Here is a 13654-nt window from a genome sequence, read left to right as displayed (position 1 = left end):
CAATATCATAAGGCTACTATTTTTTTAATCCTTCTTTTGTTGCTGCATTTGGAATTTTCTTCTTCTTCTTCTTCTTTTTTTATTTATTTATTTATTTATTTGACAGAGAGAGGGATCACAGATAGGCAGAGAGGCAGGCAGAGAGAGAGAGGAGGAAGCAGACTCCCTGCCTAGCAGAGAACGCGATGCGGGGCTTGATCCAAGGACCTTGAGATCATGACCTGAGCCGAAGGCAGAGGCTTAACCCACTGAGCACCCAGATGACCTGCAATTTTCTTCTTACCACCAGAGCCTCAAATAGGTTATCCCTATAATCTTTTAAATTATGGCCTATTAAATCTGTCAAAGTATTTTTGAATTTTGGTTCTTTCGTTTGTGTAATTATATTTATTAATTTTTTTTTGCTAGTATTTATTGACTGCCTGCTGTGAGCTAAGTCCTGTTCTAGGTTATTGGGGATATAGTCTGAAGAAAATAAACTTTTCATATCTGTCCCCAAAGAGCTTCTCTTGAAAGTGGGAAAGGGAGAGATGCAGATAAAAGAAACAGATACAGAAACCTGGTTTGTCAGATGGCAATGAGGGCCGTGAAGAAAGGTCCAGCCGAGTAAGGGGACCAGGAGTAATGGGAGTTACTTTAGTTCAGAAGGTCAGGAGAGACGGGTTTGAGGAGATGGCTGTTCAGCAGAGACCTGAGGCAAATGAGTAAGTCCTGCAGATGTGGCGGAAAGGATCTGGGCTGAGGATGCTGCACGTTTAGGACTCTGAAGCGGGAGTGTACTTGGCACGTTTGAGGAATAGTCAGGAGGCCAGTGTCTGTTTTTAAAAATAGTGTCATTTACATATACACGTTTCACCTCTGTTGTTGATATAGCCCTGTATAGAGAAAGGCTTGGGGCCCCTGGGTGGCTCAGTCCATTAAGCATCCGATACTTGATTTCAGCTCAGCTCTTGCTCTCAGAGTTGTGGGTTCAAGCCTGGAGTTGGGTTCCACTGTGGAATCTACTTGCAATTTGATGTCACCGCCCTGAGCTTCTCACTTGCAGCACAGACCTTCAGTTGGTAACTAATCTACTTGTATTCAAGCACATTATTTCCACGTTTCTCCATTTTGTCCCCATGGGTGTCATCAAATAGTTTACCAGGTGCCTTGCTGAAGAGCAGATAGAATATCCATCTGGTTTCCTGTATCTCCTGATCTAGTAATGTCAAAGAAGTTGAGGATAGTCTGAAATGCCTCTTTCTTAGCAAACCCGTACCAAACCCATGGCTTATTTCGGGTACTCACAAACCATCCTTTTAATCTGATTGACATATATTCTTAAAAAAATTTGCTATTTGCAAATGTGTAACTATAAAGCCAGCCTTTTCACTTTTAGAATAAAAGTGAGATAATTCCTTGTAAAATTCATGGTGTATGTTTAGGGACTTCCTTTTTACTCTGCGTTAACTGTGCTCAGGTGCTTTAGCCCATCTGTAATTCAGATCTTCAGTTTTTGTCTATTAGTGTGTCTTGTACAGTGTCAGTAGGAGAGGATGTTTCCTATGTTAGTGTTAGCTGCATTACGCATTCTAGAATCTACTGTTTGGTTATAGGGGCAGCAGCTTAGAGTCACTGAAGGTTGTATATGTATCTGAGAGGAAATAACTCTTAATAAAAATAGTGAGGTTTAGGTACTATTTTGTCACTACTCTGAGTCACACCTGTATTTTATTGTATAATCATAGCAAAACCCAACCTTCCGTTGAAGTACAGTACCGGTCCTGAACGGTTTCCTTGCTAGTTGCTTCATACACTGCTTTACAACAGTACTATGGGGAAGCTGTTACTACCCCAACCCCAACACACATAATTTCAGTGGTGAGGCAGTTAAGGTCCTGAGAGTTTAAGGCCACTCAACTGAAAAGTAGCAGAGTTGGGGTTTAGTCTGGGTCTCTTGGGCTCCCAAATCTGTGCTCGTTTCATTACATCTGTGTCTCTCTCTTTGCATATACACTTGACTTCCTGCTTTCAGATGAAAGGTGCCGGGTAAATGGTGTAATAGAATCTGCACTGGCCTGGAAATGAGTCCTTTGACTAGTTAGCTGTATAAGTGGACACAGATCACTGGGTTTGGGTTTTATTTTTAAAGAAAGGTTAAAGATGGTTTCTCATGTCCTTTCCAGTTCTAAACAGTACAGAACTGTGTACATGATTGCTTTGATAGCTACTGAGTTTTTGTGTCTATCAATTATGTAGAATTTGAGGAAAGACTGTGTCAGACTCTAAAGAAAATGTCCCATATTTTTTAATCTTTGATTTTATGGCCCTAGGCTGGCAAATTTACTAAAGACTTCTTTTGTATTTCAGACTGATTATGAGGGCCAAGCCAAGAAACTCCTGGAACTGATGGAAAACACAGATGTGATCATTGTTGCGGGAGGAGATGGGACATTGCAGGAGGTATGGCTGTTTTTCTATTCGAAATCATTTTGAAGGTGAGGAAAATGGAAATTAGATCTTAGAGCACTGGCATAAAGTGCTTATAATTTAAGGAAATTCTTTGTAATTTATTTTTTTGGGATTCTTATTCTCTGAAACAGGTGTAGCGTTACATTTCTGTCATGCACTTTAATTCTCTTGTTTTGTATAAACCTTATACCCAACATATAGGAGGGTTTTTGTTGTATCAAATTTAAGTTGGATAAAATTGAATAAATAAGGAAAAGAAATGGTGATGGGTATGATAAGCTTTTTATATTTTGGGGACTGATGGAGTAGCCCTGTATGTTAGGGAGTTAGGGAATCAGTTTTAATCACGAGGGATGGTTCTTATAAAATAAACTTAGATCCTTCTTTTGAAAAAATGCTTCTATTCTCACATCATTTCCATTGCGTGAAATGTTCTCTCTTAATAGTATGGTTAGAGGCAGGGATCTACAAGTACAGATGTGTGTATCTGCCTTTGTTTTAAAATTTCACGTCCTTAATGCTTATTCTGGTCCAATGAGGACAGTAAGTGCATTGCCTTAGTTGTGCTCTTTCGAGGGCTGCTAATTGGAAACCCCTGGAAAGCCCTGTGCGCGTGCCCCTCCCACTGCTCCGTGCTCCCCTCCTGTGGGCCGTCGCTCACAGCCGGGCCTCATTTCTGATGGCCTTCTGCCTCCATCTAATGGTTTCCTCCGTGTCGAGGGATCCGCAGCTAACAGCAGACAGAGCAGTGTCCTATGTTTGACTTAGTAATTATGTGAGCCTTAGTAAGCTGCTTTTAGAAAGGCTGTGCTAATGATCCCGTAATTGTTTATATGGCTTTTTAATGAAGTGTGAAGAATACTGATAGCATGCCAACACAGAACGAGGTAGACCTCATGGCGGCCCCATTTGATGCAGAAATTCACGGAGGCAGGAGGTGAAGGGAGAAGATTGGCGTCCGTCCTTACTTCACAAAATGTTTTAAGAAATAGACCAAATTATATATTTGGTCTAGTTGTGTATTTGTTATGATCTCAGTCATATACAAATACGTGCTGAATGAAAAAAGGATTGGAGGGAAATATGCCAAAACATAAGCAACTGATTCATGGTGGTTATCCGGCATGTGGGATGATGAGAAAGCATTTCCTTCTTCGGGTATTTTTTCACCACTAATGCAAGGCATGGATATTATATTTTAAAAATAAAAAACCATCATTTACAAGTTGAAATTAAAAATATCTTTTAAAAGAGGGCTGTTGTTCCCCTTGTCTTCATATTCCTGGATGAGAAATCTTCATAGAGCACAGACTTTTCTCTGTGTGTAGCAAAGTGTGACTTTTGTTCCTGTGTGTGTGTAGTGCGACCCAGGCCGCTCTGTATGATCGCTGTGTATCTCACATTTGTATCCAGTGTAGAGAACGCAGAACAATCTTGCTAATATAATGTGGAGGTTTTGTAATTATTTCATCTTAGCCTTTATTGGACTATTGATCTTAGGTCAAGAATCCAATCTAATTTTGCTCTGATCCCTCTGCAGAACACTGCATGTTTTAAGAGCCAGTACATCTTTTGACACAGTTTCTAAGAAGAGAACAGACACAAGATTGTGATCCATGAAAATTGAATCCAATTTTTGTTTGATAAGGGAACTACACGTTGTTTATAATAATTTTTTTTAATGTTTGTAGGTTATTACTGGCGTTCTTCGAAGAGCAGATGAGGTGAGCTTTCAAGAAAGAGTGACTGCATTTTAGCTTTTACGTCTCCGTGCTTTTTATAGCCTTTTACCTTTTCTTGTCATTTCATATTTTAAGGTGGGCCCAAATTGTGCTTCTTTGGGTTTTAGCAAATAAAGTACAGCTGCATTTGTCCTAGAACACTTTGGTCAATCCGTAGCTGACTCCTCTGTTTCAGTATTCCAGAGCACTCGAGAGCTTTTACCAGAAAAGCTGTTGTTTGAAATATAAATTTTTCCCATGGAATGTTCTCTTCACAGAATTCCTTCATAAATAAATGATGGTATATTTATGTACTGGAAGCCATGTAGCAGTAAGAATGAATGAATTAGACCTATAAATATCTATAAATATTTACAGATTTATAGATATATAGATAGATAGATAGATAGATCTATATAAATATCTATAAAATGATTAAGTCTAAAAAATAATACAAAAGGCAGGTTGCCAAAGTACATTACCGCATTTCTGTAGAGTCTTGCAGTTCAGAAAGCAGCACTGCATGCTATTAATGGATGTGTAAGTATATCGTCAAAGAATAATAACGGGGCCGGAAAGGCATCACAGCGTTGACAAGATCGTGGCTTCGGCCGAGGAAGGGAGGGGGAGGGCGGAAGGGCTGCTACTTGAACTTGCTTGTTCTCTTTGCCTTCTTTACACTTCAGATAGTTTATAAAGCTCTGTCATTAGTTACTGTACAAATGTTAGGTATTTCTAGTTGAATTTTATCTTCAACTTTTTTGAATAGTGTGACAACATAATACGTCTCTGTCACAATAGCACGTTTATCTAAATCCTTTTTAAAAAAATTTTTTTTTTAAGATTTTATTTATTTGTTTGACAGAGAGAGACACAGCGAGAGAGGGAACACAAGCAGGGGGAGAGGGAGAGGGAGAATCCGTCTTCCTATGGAGCAGGGAGCTGAATACTGGGCTTGATCCCAGAACCCTGGGACCATGACCTGAGCAGAAGGCAGATGCTTAACGACTGAGCCACCCAGGGGCCCCTATCTAAAAGCTTTAAGACCCTCCTTTTTGTAACTAAATTTCTTTCAACCAGTTGCTGTTAAAGAGTACCCAAATACTTCTTCCAAATTCAGAGAGTCCTATTGTTTTTCGGGCCTGCCTTATTCTGACCTCAGTATTACCTGATTGCTGGGGTCTAGGGACCGGAGAGACCGGGTGGCACACTGAGGGTCAGTTACTTTGTCATGACGGACACATCTGTGTCTCTCTGTTCAGTCTGATTCTCTGACCGTAACCATAAAAACTTTCCTCTTCTTTTTTCCCTTAGGCTTCCTTCAGTAAAATTCCCATTGGATTTATCCCATTGGGACAGACCAGTAGTTTGAGTCCTACCCTCTTTGCTGAAAGCGGAAACAGAGTCCAGTAGGTTGTCAATGTGGGGTAGTAGCGTTTGTGAGTGAGTGAGCCTGGGAACCGACAGCTCATGTGTGGATGATATGAAATTTTTGTTTATTTTTCGTTTGGATAGCATGGAACCACAGATCATTAAGAGGAGGATCTAGATCAAAGTACAACCTTTCAGTTCATTGGGAGTTTCCCTATAGGGTTCTGGGACCCCGGTGTTCTAATACCAAGTGCCCAGGTCAGGTGTAGAGATGAATACTGATGTTGTTCTGTCAGTTCTGAAGATAGCATCCCCAATCCAAACTGTCTTTGTGCCTTTATTTTGGAAGATTCTCTAGTGAAGTCAGATTTGCACTGATTATTTGTTTTCTTTAAAAATATATGATGACAAATAGCAAGTCCCTTGTGAAAACAGAATGGGTAGCCTTGGCTTCATTATCTTGATAACATAAGTAGCTAGAACAGGGAAATAATAGTTAATAGTCCCATCCTTCAGGGAATGCCTAAAGTGGAAGGCAGTATGGATAAATCAGCCCGGAAAGCACTGTAGCCCTGGCATCTAAATCAAATTGCGGAGTCTGACTGTCTTCGGGCGTCACGCAGATTGTTGTTATCGTTCTTTCTCGAGAAAGTGTTATGTAAACAAAGCTGTAGTCTTTTGGGAAGATAGGAATCTTGAGTTTGAGTCCCGGCTTTGACAGCGGTAAGTAAGTAGTATGGTCGTTCTAGTATAATCGTTCGCAGGCTCTCATTGTCAGTCGTCTCATCGTTCATGCAAGCTTTGTGACGCACATGGGGGAGGCCAACAAAGAAATACTTGTTGGAGGTATTAATTAAAATCTTCGTACAACATTTTCGGTTATATAACCTTCTAACATCATGACAATGGTAATAGGTGATTTTCTGTTGGGCTTTTTTTTTTTTCCTGCTTTGGGATATTGATTAGGTTGGTTTTTGTGGATTTACTTTTGCTGTTAGAATTTTAGGAGTCATTTTATATCTTTTAACAGTTCTCTCTATATATATCATAAAAGTCTTGGTCCATATGTCAGACACAAGGCCTAACCATAGACCTACCCATATCAGTCTTTGTCAAAACGGCTCCTGCTTCAAGCCTTCATCTTTTGGGGCTGTCCGCTCTTCACCAGGCATCCTGAAGCCTCATGTGGCATTTCGGTTTGCCAGGCTTTTTATTCTTAGTTTAGAATTTCTGAGGGGCAATGGGTATAACAAATAATGAATTATTCAAACATTTTTGCTTTTGTGAGATAAATTCTATCTGGTTTGGGTCTTGGTTACCTTAGAGAGTTAGTCTTTGGCTTTATGTCAATGTAGATGATTTGAACTGCTTCCCCAATGTTCCCAATATGTCAGTGATCCAGAGGGAGACCATGTTCCTTAGAGAACGCCTTGCCTAATCCCAAAGCCAGGTAGGCGCAGAGTGGCTGCCCACAAGGTCTTAATTTCTGGAAGGTCTTTTGTTTTGGGGGGAGCTGATTTTCCCTGGGTTAAGCTAATGTTGTTGCTGCTTCTATTTAAAATTTAAAGATTTATAAAACTTAATTTATAAGCATGCCCCGGGGCTCTGAGGTAATTAAGTAAATCTGCCCTGGGTTCAGAATTTTGTAGACCTCTCAACATGGCAGATGCCTAAGGCCATTTGAAAGTACAAGGCTTTGCTTTTTGCACTGCTGTCAAGATTTGTTGTACCATAATTACTACAGGAGAAAAAGGAATCTTGCATTTGGAATGTTGTGGGTAAATAATTCTAAAAAATAGCTGGTTGGTGCTACAGTGCTGCTTTAGCTAGAACTTTCAATTACTGCTGGGGCATGATAAATCTGTAGTTGTATTGTAGCTGTGTGCTGCCGTATAATTTTGGGAAAAAAATGAATATTAAAAGGCTTTTTCAGTTGCAGCGTTTTGTTGTTGTTGTTGTTTTTAAGGTCAGTTTCTCAAAAGTGCTTCCTAAGCCCTCACGGTACTCAGTACCACTCAGAGTCAGTGCAGAGCTCTTGGATCCTTTCTAATAGCTTCCTTCAGAATTAATGTATTCCTATCAGATTAATCTCAACTTGGGATCATGCCTCTTGCTTTCTCCTAGATTGAATCTCATTTTCTAAACTGCTGCTTACTTCCCAGATAGCATCTGTATTGGAGGGAAAAAATGGGGTAAGGATGTGTTGATAGAGAAATATTGGAAAGTAAAATAGGCTGTTTCTTAACCTTGGTTTTGCTTACTACGGAGCCCGGAATGCAATCTAAGTGTTTGAGTTGACGTGTATATTTGTCTTAAATTGTCTTAAATTGTACCCAACGTTGTCAGAAGTGCTGATTCCAGTGGTTGCAATTCCTGACTTAGATGTTTTCATGTTAAGCCTGGTCACGCCCGAGGGGGAGGCCTGTTCGCTGTGGGGTTGCCCTTTGGTACGGCCGCAACTGCCTTGCCAGGTGAGAGAGTACACCCTTGGAGCGAGACCTGCCGCTGAATTTCGTGCCACAGGCTTTCTCTGTCGTCTTGAGAATTGTACTGAATCACTCCGAGCCCTGGTTTCTTTCCCTGCCTTTATCAAATGCCCCAAAACAGTACTTACTTCAGAAGATTGTTAAGTTAAAATAAGGACTTGTTAGGTAAACAGGTAATTATGCTTGGTAACTTACTGGATACGTTGAAGACCTTATGCCTATTTATTGATAATTTAGTATGGAAAACAGTAGATAACAAATAGGGTGGCTGTACAGTTACTGAGACCAATTCTATAATTAAAACGGTATAAGCCAATCGAAGAGAACACTCTATTCTCTTGCTGTTTCACCTAAGGCAAAACACTTTTAAAGGAAAAGACATTTTATAGATATTCCAGTTAGTAACTATGGAAAGGTGACTTTTTATACCAAATTGACATTATTAACCAGAACTGTACAGAGCAGAATAGATTAGGAGAAGCCATATTAAACAAGAAACTATACTTTTTTGAATGGAGAGTACAGTAATTTCTAAGTGACTCCTTTCATTTTTTTAATTTTCTTTTTTAAAGATTTTATCCATTTATTTGACAGAACACAAGCAGGGGGAGCAGTAGGCAGAGGGAGAGGGAAAAGTAGGCTCCCTGGCAAAGTAGGGAGCCTGATGCAGGGCTCTATCCTAGGACCTGGGGCCATGATCTGTGCCGAAGGCAGATGCTTAACCGACTCAGCCACCCAGGCTTTCCTAAGTGACTCCTTTCTTATAGTTGTATTTAAGTGCTAGACACAATAAATATTTTACTTTCTTAGTAATTACTATATTTTCTAAAATACAACAATAAAGACACTCTAGTACAAACAGTGCTTTACAAAAACATGAAATACTTAGGGATAAATCTAACAAAATATGTGTACAATTTATATGCTGAAACTATAGAACTTTGAAGAGAGAAATCTAGAGAACAGTGAAATGGAGAGATATTTGTGTTCATGGGTTTCAAGACTCAATATTTAGATGTCTCTTATCTCCAAATTGATTTCTAAATTCAACACAATCTCAATAAGAATTTCAGAAGACTTTTTATAGATACGGACATGTAGATTCTAAAATTTATATGGAAAAATTAAGGAACTAGACTACCCAGAATAACTTCAAAAAAGAATAACAAAGTTCGAGGGCTTACCCTGATTCCAAGACTTATTTTCTAAAGCTACAGTAATCAAGACAGTATGGTATTAACAAAAGAAGAAATGAATAGATCAATAGAAGAAAATGTCCAGAATTAAGCTCACACATATCTGGACACTTGATTTTTTTTTTTTTTTTTTTTTTTTGACATAGGTGCCGGGGCAATTCAGTGGAGAAAGGGCAGTTTTTTCAACAATTGGTGCTGCAGTAGTTAGCTAAGCACATGCAAGAAAATGAACCATATGTGTAAAAATTAACATGAAATCGGTCATAGACTTAGATGTAAAACCTGAAACTTTAGAGGAAAATCTTTGTGACTTTGAGTTAGATGATTTTTTGTCATTTTGTTTTTGTTTTTTTGTTTTTTTTTTAAGATTTTATTCATTTTCTTGACAGAGAGTGAGAGAGCAAACACAGCAAGCAGAGCACCAGAGTGGGAGGGAGAAGCAGGCTTCCCACTGAGCAGGGAGCCTAATGCAGGGCTCCATTCCAGGACTTTGGGATCATGACCTAAGCTGAAGGCAGACACTTAACTGACTGAGCCACCCAGATGCCCCAAGGCAATGATTTCTTAGGATACAAAAAGCAGAAACCATAAAAACAACAAAGAATAATTTTGGCTTTAGCAAAATTTAAAATGTTTGTTCTTTGAAAAAAGTGTGTGTGTGTGTGTTTTAAGATTTAAATTTGAGAGAACATGTGCATGAGAGACAACACAAGCAGAGTGGAGGGGGAGGGGGAGAGGAGAAGCAGGCTCCCTGCTGAGCAGAGATTCCCAGTGACAGGGGGCTCAATCCCAGGACCTTGGGATCATGACCTGAGCCGAAGGCAGACACTTAACCAACTGACCCACCGAGGTGCCCCTGAAAACCATTGTTAAGGAAATGAAAAGACAAGCTGCAGACTGGGAAAAAAATATTTGTAAGGCACATATCTGGTAAAGGACCAGTATCCAGAGTATACAAATAACTCCTTCAACTCAATAATAAGAAAATAAACAGCCAATAAAAGGGCAAAATATTTCAATGACCCTTCACCAAAGGCATAGATGGCATATAAGCCTATGAAAAAATGTTCATCATTAGTCATTGGGGAAGTGCAAATCAAATCCACTATTAGCTGTGTATGTTAGAATGGCTTAAACAAACCAGATGGAAACCTTAGGTCAAGTGCTGACAAATACACAAAGCGATTAAATCTCTCATATTCCTGGTAGAAATGCAAAATGGTACAGCCACTATGGAAAGGAGTTTGGCAGTTTCTTTTAAAATTAAACATTTGAAGGGCGCCTGGATGGCTCAGTGGGTTAAAGCTTCCGCCTTCAGCTCAGGTCATGGTCTCAGGGTCCTGGGATCAAGCCCCACATCGGGCTCTCTGCTCAGCGGGGAGCTGGCTTACTCCTCTCTCTCTGCCTACTTGTGATTACTTGTCTGTCAAATAAATAAATAAAATCTTTAAAAAAAAATAAAATTAAACATATGAGCAGCAATCACACTGCTAGGTATTTACCCAAAAGAAATGAAGTCCTATGTCCATACGAAAACCTATACATGAATGTTTATAGTCACTTCCTTTGTAACTGCCAAAAACTGGGAATGGTGCCAGCATCCATCAACTGGTGAGTGGATAAGCTGTGGTAAGTCCATAGAATGGAATATGAATATGCAATAAAAAGAAACAGTCTTTAAATCCATTCGGCAGCATGAATGAATCTCATACTCATGCTAGCAGTTCTGAAAAGCTAAACTGCAAAGCCTTCATATGTTTGGTTTCAATTTATGTGACATTCTGGAAAACAGGAAACAGTAGTTGGCCAGGAGCTGGTGGTGGGGCACGTGGGTTGGCCACAAGGGGCCTTGAAGGGACTTTCCGAGATGTCATAAATGTTCTATGTCTTAGTGGTGTGATGGTTACAGGAGTGAAAGCATTTGTCCAAAACTGTAGAACAGTGTGCCTAAAAGGATGGAATTTGCTATGCATAAATTGTATTTATATTAAACTTATTCTTTCAAACATAGATAATTCTACTTATGTGAATAAGGGCTAGAGAGGAGCTGTTAGTTGTTCCTCAGTGTGGTTGACATTGATAGGGACCTTCCTTGGCGGCTCTTTCTCACTGTTCCTTCTGATTATCTACTGACCCTCATACTCCACCCTTGAAACTCATTCATTTGGGACAATTTGAGTATCAGGAAGGCTAATGACTATAATGCACTGAAACATATAAAACATATTTAAAAATACTTATGAATACATAGTGATACTTCGGAATAAAGGTGAAAAACTAATTGGTCCTTTTTAGAGGCTCCTGGGATATCAGCTTATTATTTTGAAAATTGGTGAAATTAAGAAATCGAACATTTACCCTGATTTTCTCGTATGACCTCTATTTTATGGTACCTAAATCAATGATGAGGGAAAGTTTCTCTTTATGGACCAGATGATAAGTTAGAAGGAATGATAGGATTGAAAGATCACCATTTTGCAACTCTGTTAACCAATATAGCTATTGATTATCAGTGGTTGCTACTGTCACACACACAAAAAAGCAAAGAGATGCATCTACTTACTGGTAGAAGTACACACCTCTGATGGAAGTACACACTGCTACCTTTGGAGTATTTTTGCCAAACACACCAAGCTGAATCAGATAGAGATTTTTAGGAAATGCAGGGAATAGGGACACATGTTAATACCAGGGGAATGCAACAACAACTTAGTAAGACAACCCATTTCTTTTTTTAAATTTAATTTTGATTTTTCAGTTTCCAAGCTTCATTGTTTATGCACCACACCCAGTGCTCCGTGCAGTGTGTGCCCTCCATGATACCCACCAGCAGGTTTACCCAACCCCGCACCCGCATCCCCTCCAAACCCTCAGTTTGTTTGATCTCAGACTCCATAGTGCTAGAGAATTATACGGAAGGGCCTATAGGCTCGTTAGGGTAAACAGTGACGTTTCAGCGAAGATCTGAAGGATGAGACAGACTAGCCAGCCAAACAAAGAGACAGTGCGTAAGTGACCGGAGGGGTGGACAGGCTGGGCAGGGAAAGTGTTTGATGTGGGTTGACTTATTCTTTCTGCTGCAAGAGCAAATAAATACTGTCTGGCCACTTGTTGATTTAATATTTCTTTGGCTGACTGTTGTAACTTAATGTGTGTCTAACCTGGGATCTAATTAGAGTATGAACCCTAGAACTGCTTTTAAGCTTAGCATAGTTTTTTCACATGCCCAGTATGATTGTCAATGGTACCAGGTTTTCTTACCTATAGACTTTTTAACTGACGATCAGAATGTAGGTAGGAATAGTCTTGTGTCTATGAACGAAAGTACAGCCATTAAAATTACATCCTTGTAATCCTGGGAAGTCAGAGGAATAGGTCTTGGGTTCCAGATTTTATTTTGCTGAGATAGTTCAAATCCTATCCCTTAGTTACCTTTTAGGTTATTAGAGTCAAATAATATTTTTTTAGCGCTTAAATTTCTTGGAATGAATGAAAGATGCTCTTAATATTAAGTATCATATTTTCCAGTGATAAGAGTTAGACACAGAGTAGAGATTCAATAGTTGTGAAGTAAACAAATGATTGGTGCCTTGTATAAACTTCTCTTTGCCAAAGCCTTCCCTTATATTTGTATCAGTAATTTTTTAATAATCATTTGTTGTGCTGTCTGGGAATATTTTGAAGGAATAGGTCTTTTTCCCGACCTATTAGTTCTCTGGGCAGGAGTGTGTGTGTGTGTGTGTGTGTGTCTGTTTGTGTGTGGTGGGGTGGGGGTTGCTGTTTTTCCACACATGATCATCTCTTCCCTTTGTCTTTTTAGACATATTACAGATGCCACCCTTGCCATTGTGAAAGGAGAGACTGTTCCACTTGATGTCTTGCAGATCAAGGTAGAGTCTTTTTATTTTCAGAGTTTGATAAAATTGCCAAAGTAATACACACATACATGTTGAAGAAAATATGATGTAGCAGTTCAAATGGGATTACAGTGAAAATAATATCCTTTCCTATCCCAAGCATTACTCTCAGAGAAGAAGAATTTACCTGTTTATTCTAGTTGTTATCACTAGAGAATATGCTTATGATGCTACTTTTTAAAATTTTGTTAAACATCCCCCCCACCAAACCTAAGGGTTACCATCATAACCATGATCAGGTGTATAGTTGATTGTTAGTGTTTAGTCTATGATATTGCTTTTTGACTTATCAGTTGTAGATTCTAACCCTTGACCTCTTTGTTATAATTAAGAATTCCTATAGATCTCCTCTCAGTATAGTGTCACTATTTTTAGTTCCTCCAGTGATTACCTTTGGACTGCATAATTTCACTGTCTTCTGTGGTGGTTTGGGATGGTAGAAGAGCCAGCAATACGAAGCAGTGACTGGGAGATGCATGCTCAGATATTTAGGGGTGAGGGCCATGAAGTCT

At 39.3% G+C, this 13654-nt stretch overlaps 1 protein-coding gene across 4 annotated transcripts in view; it reads left to right on the top strand.

The window, feature by feature from the left end:
• Nucleotides 1–13654, top strand: part of AGK (acylglycerol kinase) — a 70668-nt gene that overhangs the window by 34503 nt on the left and 22511 nt on the right. For all 4 annotated transcript variants that reach the window (XM_059396258.1, XM_059396256.1, XM_059396257.1 and 1 more), the window contains exons 6-9: nucleotides 2350–2442; nucleotides 4143–4175; nucleotides 5487–5581; nucleotides 13046–13115. In XM_059396258.1, coding sequence (XP_059252241.1) covers nucleotides 2350–2442; nucleotides 4143–4175; nucleotides 5487–5581; nucleotides 13046–13115 — 291 coding nt within the window. The remainder of the gene's footprint in view (nucleotides 1–2349; nucleotides 2443–4142; nucleotides 4176–5486; nucleotides 5582–13045; nucleotides 13116–13654) is intronic.

The sequence above is a fragment of the Mustela nigripes genome, chromosome 4 (genome assembly GCF_022355385.1).
Source record: "Mustela nigripes isolate SB6536 chromosome 4, MUSNIG.SB6536, whole genome shotgun sequence".
Classification (NCBI taxonomy): domain Eukaryota; kingdom Metazoa; phylum Chordata; class Mammalia; order Carnivora; family Mustelidae; genus Mustela; species Mustela nigripes.
This window is presented reverse-complemented; position numbering and strand designations above follow the sequence as displayed.